Below are 8,253 nucleotides of genomic sequence, written 5' to 3' on the forward strand. Positions count from 1 at the left end.
TTGAGCAGTTATGTCTGTGGGAATAGTGGAGTCGTCCATGACAATCAAACCATCAAAAAAATGTTGTAAAGGTGTGATACCCTCTCCATTTGATTCTCTCACTTTGTTAGTTTTTTCCCATGTTTATGATAACTTTGACTTTCCTCGATCTCCCTGATTGTTGGACTTGTACCGAAATGTTGTCAAGGGCTCAACTAAATCCAAGACCTCTCTTGCAGTCATACTCTGGAAAATGTGTTTATTTGTTTGCAACAAAAAAAAAATTAGGGATAAGGTGGACTTTGATTATTTGAATCTGTCACTCAGACATGAGTGTCACATTTAATTTCCACCATAAATTACCCCTTGTAGCCAATCATATTTTGAAATGGACGGACTCCTGAAAACGAAAAACTTCTCAGAATTACGTGGGGTGGAACAACCATAAACCGTGTGGGCTAATAACATCACAAAAGCAGTACCTATTCTATAGCAGCAAATGAACTATTACAGTAATATCTTAATTGTTAAAAGGTGATTTTGCATATCAAGTGTAAGTGGGGCTCCCGTCTTTTTTCAGATCGACAACATAAGGGGCCCCTAATAGGGATTTTAGGTGTTTTACGGATTGCGCAGTGGTGAGAGCACTCGCCTCCCACCAATGTGGCCCGGGTTCATTTCCAAGACTCGGCGTCATATTTCATTTGAGTTTGTTGGTTCTCTACTCTGCACCGATAGGTTTTTATCCGGGTACTCCGATTTCCGCTCTCCTCAAAAACCAACGTTTGACTTGATTTGTGTTAATTGATAATTTCAGTTTATAGTCTCCCCGATTGGGTGTGCGGAAAACGAAGACCCCCAGAAAAAATAAACATACCAAACAGTTATTTAAAACGATCGATGAGCTATCTCTTGTGAATTACGGTAGGGTCTTCGTTTTCCACACACCCAGGCCGGTATGTGGAAAAGGAAGACCCCCCACAAAAATATAAAATGCCGAACGGAGAGTAGCCAAACACAATATCCCTAGTGGTTTCTGTGTTCGACGAGTCATTTCAGGCAAAGTACTGCAGGGTCTTCGTTTTTGGTCTTCCGATTCAAGGTCATATTTTTTACTCAAATGCCAGTGGACTCTTAATGCTACCTTATCATGGCGCTTTTTGTACTCCTTTTGTGCTAAATTAGAACAACCGCTCACAACGTGCTACACACTCTCCGAGCTTTTTCCACACAGTCTACACAAGGAAGAGTCATTTGTCGTATTGATGTAGCACTTGGTTGAGTTGGTCCTCAGGGCCTGTTCTTGAGGTGCGCAGATCATTCGTTCTGTTCCTTTAAAAAAAAAAAACTCTTTCCTTTCTTCAAATATCCACTCTGCAGCCATCTTCAAGATTCTTCAACGGCAGTTTCTTCTATATCCCTGACAAACGCATCATGCAACGGCTTTTCCTTCCAATCTCTTACCTTTGTTTCGTACAACCTTTTCTTACACTCACTCCTCTAAAGACTCTGTCATCCTAGTGATCACCTTCTCCCAAGCAGCCTTTAGCATCCACCTTTGACTTTCAACAAGGTATCCATGGAGGGACCTATTTTCAGCCTCAACACATTCTGCCACACTAATTATAATCAGACCTCTCCCCCTTCCTTCCTTGGTAAGTACAACCTAGCAACGTTACTTATAGTGTAAAGAGCCCATAGTGTAAAGAGCCCATTCATGGAACCTTCCGGTGTCTTCCGATCCAGGTCTTTGGTCCCCTCCATGTGACCTGCCCCATACCCCACACCTGACCACTGCTACCGCCCAAGAATTAATCTCCAAGACCAAATTTCCCCCGTTTAATTTAAACCGGAATAACTTTTTTACCCGGCGGATATACTCCTCCCCGATTTTCGCTTTCATCTTAGCATTAAGTGTTTGATGTAGCTGTGGTATTCCCAAGTACTTATACCCCACATCCTCGATCCACTTTTCTCATACTGGCGCCACTCGGTAATTCTACCCCACTGCTGTTGTTGTTATTATTATTATTATTATTATTATTAGTGTTTCTTACCAGCCTTATATGCAGGATTTTTTATTTGCCTTTCGCCTTTCGAGATAGTTTTCGATACTTTTAGATGTATCAGATTATAAGGTTTTGAACTTATTCAGATTTTAATGTCTTCAGCAAAAATAAAAGAGCCAAACACCATTCTCCATGTATAGTAATTGATAAAACTGTTGTGAATATCTTTTTTAGTATTTTAATAGATTATATATTGTTAATTTAAGATTGTTTAAGAATTTGTTAATAAAGATTATTATTATTATTTTTAAAAATACTATTATTATTATTATTATTATTATTATTGAAATTGGTAAGCACTTGGTAAGCACACCCTGGGCGAACGCTTTTTAATTATTATGTTCATTTTCCGCCTCGTTAGTTTTTTAGAAGTTTTTCTGTAGTTTATTGTATTCTTTGGGTAGTTTTTTTCTAGCTGTTACCTTGTGTTCCTTTAGTCTCGTAATTAGTAGTATTGTTTTCGGGTAACACTTGTAAATTTTTTCCCACTACTTTTCTGATAAATAGGCCTTTTGCAACAAACGATCACATGGTACAAAATCCGCCATGCTGGAGGGGAAGCTCATTATTATTCCGCCACTGGGACATTAAAACAAAGAGACCTGAACCAGTCAAGCTTGACTTGCCTTTGTTTTAATGTCCCAGTGGGGGAATAATAATAATAATAATTATAAACAATTATTGGATGAGGTTTTTGTGATATCCAGAATAATCAAGGTCGAGGTAAACAGCGAAACCTTGATTATTCTGGATATCACAAAAACCGAATCTAATAATTGTTTTATTATGCATTGTACGAAAAAAAAGTGGTCACGACAGTGAGTGGAACTGGTAATTTATTTGTCAACGAGTAAACCGTATACAAATCAGCGGGACATAATTCGATTGACAAAAAATTTTAAGCATTAGACAATATGTGAAAAATTGAAAAAAAGCTTGATGAGAAAGTAAATAGCAATAAATAAGTAACTGAAGAAAACAAACCAGGAAGTCATTTTTTTGCTTCTTCACTGACGGCAAGCAACACAAAGCGCGCGAACCTTAGAATCGACTTAGAAATCATGCACTGCGGTCATACATGACATGATAACCCGCGACCTTGAGTGACCTTGACATGATAACTGTATAATCTGCAGTTATGACGTCACAGGCGCTGAATTCGAAAATTCACTGTAGGCTTTCGGCCAATCACAAAAGATTTAGAGAGTTGAATGTATAATAAAAATAATTCTCGCGGCTAATCGCCGTCGCACAGTACAGCAACGACGCAGCTGAACAAGATCGAACCGAAAGCATACAAAATGGCGCCTCTGGCCGCTATACGGTCCATGTGTGACCTTGGAGCACAGCTTACAGCCAACTGAAATCAGCTGTATGCTGGTTTTTGCTGAGGGGGGAAAACCGGAGAAAAACCCTCGAAACAGAGAAGAGAACCAACACAAACTCAACTCCACTTATGGCGTCGGGTCCGGGAATCGAACCTGGGCCTGGGTGAGAGGCGAGTGCTCTCACCACTGTGCTATCCCTGCTCCCCTGCCCTGTACCATGTGATCGTTTGTTGCAAAAGGCCTATTGTACCTTGAGTTTTATGCAAATTTGGGAGGTTGCTAGTTGTTTTTGGTTGTGTACTGCGAGATGTAGAGCTAACTTAGAACCCTTTTCATCAAGAAACCGTCTAGAACCGGGTCGATTTCAAGCTGTAAATAGTTAAGATGTGTGCAGAGTTACGGAGTTTTTAGTATATTGAGTCGTGGTTTCCTTCCTTCTCCATTGTAAAACGAATGTTGAGGTGTTCAGGATTGCTAATGAAGATAAAGAAAAGAGTGGTATTCTGTTCCGAATGAAAAAGACAAATGTGTCGTCTACATAATAGCGACTGTAAAGATTCGGAATTCCAAGTGACAAAATCCCATTCCCGGTCTCATTTTCCCAGCCAAAACTGACTGGGTGGCCAGACACTTAAAAAAAAAAGATTAGAGACCAGCTCTATTCCGTTCAACACGTTTGTGCAACATTGTTCAACATTTGTTGAGCAACAAATGTTCCAAGATGTTGAACCGTGTATCATCGGCTTTATAGTCACTCTGAAATTCGAGATGAAAGAACGTTTTATGCATGTATGTATGTTACCCATTGAATATTTAAGCGATGGAAATCTTACGTTAAATTGACAATGGCGGTCTGTAGCTGTGAGTAGGCGTGGGATATGTCTCATATGGTTTAGGGGCCGACATATCTCTCCCTCAATGCCGTACTGGGAGGTAGGTCGGCGTCTGAAAGAAGCGAAGGGCTAAACGCGTCCAAAAACGATCGCACGGGCCGAAATGCCGGGATGACTCGTTTGGTACCAGCGCCATGTCTGGAGGTACTGTAGCCTGCGTAGCAGCCGTTTCCTTTCCTTTTCCAGACGCTCGTGAAGGGGACGAAATCTCGTCACCCCGTCCCCACTTCTCCCTATTTTTTTCTCACCCCAGGCGCTCGCCCGCTATATCGCTCGCTTGTGCGATCTCCGCCTGGAAAAGGAAAGGAAACGGCTGCTACGCAGGCTAGAGGCACTGCCTCTTTCTCTCTTGTCCAAACGTTCCGTCAGCGTATGCGTAAATGTTCTGGCTCTCCGATAAGTACCATAGCAAGAAAAGATGCCAGTTGTTACTAGGAATTGACATTTCAGTTGATTGTACAGTAAACACACTCGTAACGTAAGAACCGCGCGTATCTGGTCTTCTCCGGACAGAGGTGAAAGATGGTTTCATGCAGACTGGGGCGCGCGCCTAAAGTGCTTTGCGTGTTGTAAGGCAGCTAAGCGGTTCATGAGTGAAGTTATCTCTCTTGCTTTTCTGTGGATGAATTCCAGCACCTACCTGTACAATTTTGGATGCTGCACTTTGTTTACATCAATCTCAGCCCCATTTTACCTAAGACCTCTAAGCGAATATATTTTGGCATGGAAATGGGCATACCAGTTGAAAGATTTTCACTGGAGCCTAACTTTGTAAGCCTCTGGGTTCATATCAAACAGCTTTTCAGACGGTTGACTGTAATACTAAGGTCGTTTAACCGCATAGACCACTTTCATAAATGGAGACCTCATTTTGAAAAACGTCCTTTGAAATTTGCTCGTCGTAGCGAGGATACAAGGACTTCTTGGCATTTAAAACAAATGAATATTTTATTTGGCCGCCATTTTGAAGGAGGTCTGCAGAGGACCATAGAGGCACGTTTCTATGGTTACTATGGGGTTTATACTCAGCCGTCGATCGTTGTTTCCACAAAAAAGTCCATTGCTTCGCTTAGAAAAAGTCGATGAAGCCTTCTCTGATCAACTTGATTCACCTCAATGGAAGCAACTCTCTTGCTAGTTCCCTGTAGTTCCACAGGCTGAAAGTATAATTTCCGAAAATTGTCGAAACTGTTACTTAAGAGGTATGATTTATGCGTAAAATTATTTTTTATTAAAAATTTTCTATATATCGGTTTGATTTCAAAGATTCTTTCCAAACCCACGGGTTGTCACGTCTCAAGTTTTTATTGATTATACTTTTCCTTTCGATTAAAAGCGGCAGGTGACGTTCATGTTATCAAATGATCTCATCCTAAAAGTATTTTTAAAAATTCAATTTTTCAAACAATTCGTCTCACGTGTACATTTGCGTTTACATGTAATAAATATTTTCGTGGTGAATTCGGCTATCGATAGTGAGACAAAAACCGCGTCTTTCCAGGCGCTCATCTACAGTTGAAAACACAAAATAATTTATTTTTCGTTATTTCTTTATTCGGTTACAATTCTAGTAGAGTTTTGAAAAAAGTCCAGTCCGTTTACGAGTACGCATCGAAATTTCAACATATCGCCGTCAATCCTATTTTTAGCTTTCCAATTTGTGGTAACAACGATCTCTATTGTGATTGGTTTTTGGATCGAAATTGTCGAATCAGTGATGGTTTCGAATATCCGTTGATACTCGGTATAACTCGGTACATAGGCGAGCCTCCATGATCATGCGCGCCAAACGAAACATCACTTCCGATGGGACGATGCGGTATCTCTTTCCTATAAACACAACGAAGAGAATGAGATCTCTTTCCTTCTTAATACCACTTTCCTTTTAATCTCCAGTGTTGACAGAACCAACTGACAAAATGGTAAGTGAGAGAAAGCCTTCTTAGCTTGGCCTGCACATAATGGTTTGGGATCGAACCTTGTCTATCTTTTGTTTCTAGCCTTCTAACTATCACTGGCAAAGCAAGGGCGATGTTAAGGCAAGCGGGGTGGAAGATATGGTTCTTCTTCCAAAAATCCAAGAAGCGGCGATCGTGGATAACCTTAAAAAGCGTTATATGGACGACCTAATCTTCGTATCCTTTTAGAATTATTATTGTTTTTGTCATGATTTCAACAAAGAAAAGTATTGAGCATAGTTTCTTGGTACTTCGCTCAGTTTGTACTTGTTCAGCTAATTTTCGTTTTACGGTTCAGCGTCGAATTTACCTCCAGCTTCCTCGTTCTTCCTCTTTGAAAGTGTATATCAATAAGATGAAAGGATAACGCAAGAAAGTTAGTGAATAAACGGATTCACCGTGGCTGAAGCTTTCCAGCTGGACGTACGAAAGAACGACTTCTCAAGCGTGCGGAAAATATCCGTATTTTTAAGCCCGTAAAGTCATCCATCGGCTGAATTTAAGCTTAAGTTTCTTCTATGAGCGGTTGGCTCAATCCTTTCTAAGAATGATTCCTGCTAGTCTGGCCATTATTCAAAACAGGTGGGATATGCTTGGACCTTAGACCAATTCTGGGCTTGCAACAAAAATCCCCAATCAACACATGGAGTGGATCAAGCATGTTAAAACTATATATAATCACCCAAGGTCTCGGTAACGGATAATGAGGTGTCCGCGGAAGAATGAAATTGTCGTGCCTCTATTTTTATATAGGGTCAAACTATATGTCATATTAAAGCTATTAGATTGCATTATTTGAATAAATTTTTAGGTTTTTGGTATTTAATATTGCCTTTTAGTTTTGAGGCCTCTACCTCAGAACGACCGAGTCTGCGGCAGAAGCTCTTACCCCTTCACTTTATTGCAAAAATAAGCACACTTTGTTGCATCTTAACACCAGGTGAATGCGCTCCAATACAGTGTGAGGAATTTTTGATATGTTAGGAATTGAAGGAAATATCATGCACCAAACTCGAAACTCTCATCTCATACTTAATTTGGGCAGAAAAAGTGCCATAAAATCAGTCTCCGAAGACAACCAAAAATTTCTTACACGGTATTTGGGGTAGTACAATCACCTATTAGAACTGAAAATTTGGAAGCGATATCCCAAAACCCGTCGGGACAGCGGTGTCTGACATTTGCAGACTGCAGCCCACAGACTGCAGACTGCCTACAAATAGCACTGATAAATGGTATTAAGGACGTTCGCGGCAATTGCTACTGCGCATCCTTACAGCACATGCAAATTCACATGCCACGGCATGCATCGAGCGCGCTAAGTACTAAAATGAACAATGAAAGGCCAGATGGCCATTGCTATAGCTTTGCTTGGATTTCACGATCTTGGATGTTTGGTGACCCCTACTTTTCTTTTCAGAAACAGATTTTATTTACAATTATCTCCACATTGTCCAAAAATAAACAAAAAATCAATGTGGGAAGTTAAAAAAAATTCAAGATTTCTGTCCTTGGGACATGGAAAACTGCCATCTTGCGGCTGCAAGGCGCATGAAACTATGGTTGATAAATGCGAACTTGTTCTTTAAGGAACCTCAACAGTTAGCTAAATTCACTTGATGGGTCCACTTAAACCAAGTTTGGTAGAGAACATTTCACTTCAAAGATGTAAAATTTTGCAATATTTTTGGGCTTACAGACACTGTGGCCTTATTCGCTAAAGAAGCCACATTTTTTCAGATTTAGGGTGTTCTTCCGGGCAAGCTCTCTCCAAAACGAAGTCGGTGACCCCCCATTTTTTTTACATTTCTGACTGCACTAACTCATGATCTTTCAATGGTAAAATTTGCAGAAAAAAATCAATGTTAGAATATTTTCGCGCGAACGTCCGTAAGTCTAATTATCCATTTCAAATAGCGCTGATAAAGATTATTTAAGTCTAAGAACCCGTTTTAAAACAGTTAGCTTTCAATAATTGTGATTTAGGGTTAGTCTGCAGTTTGCAGTCTGCAGTCTGCAGTATGCA

General features: G+C 40.3%; 1 protein-coding gene across 2 annotated transcripts in view; it reads left to right on the plus strand.

The window, feature by feature from the left end:
- The first annotated feature begins 5,703 nt into the window (after window positions 1-5,703).
- LOC137984678 (unconventional myosin-Ie-like) overlaps window positions 5,704-8,253 on the plus strand; it is a 46,857-nt gene continuing 44,307 nt past the window's right edge. Inside the window, exons 1-2 of one of the 2 annotated variants that reach the window (XM_068831922.1) lie at window positions 5,704-6,191; window positions 6,270-6,404. In XM_068831922.1, the coding sequence (XP_068688023.1) occupies window positions 6,189-6,191; window positions 6,270-6,404 (138 nt within the window). In that variant the 5' untranslated portion in view covers window positions 5,704-6,188. The remainder of the gene's footprint in view (window positions 6,192-6,269; window positions 6,405-8,253) is intronic. The other variant, XM_068831930.1, reaches the window with a different exon arrangement.

This window comes from Montipora foliosa, chromosome 2, assembly GCF_036669935.1.
Source record: "Montipora foliosa isolate CH-2021 chromosome 2, ASM3666993v2, whole genome shotgun sequence".
NCBI classification, from domain to species: Eukaryota; Metazoa; Cnidaria; class Anthozoa; order Scleractinia; family Acroporidae; genus Montipora; species Montipora foliosa.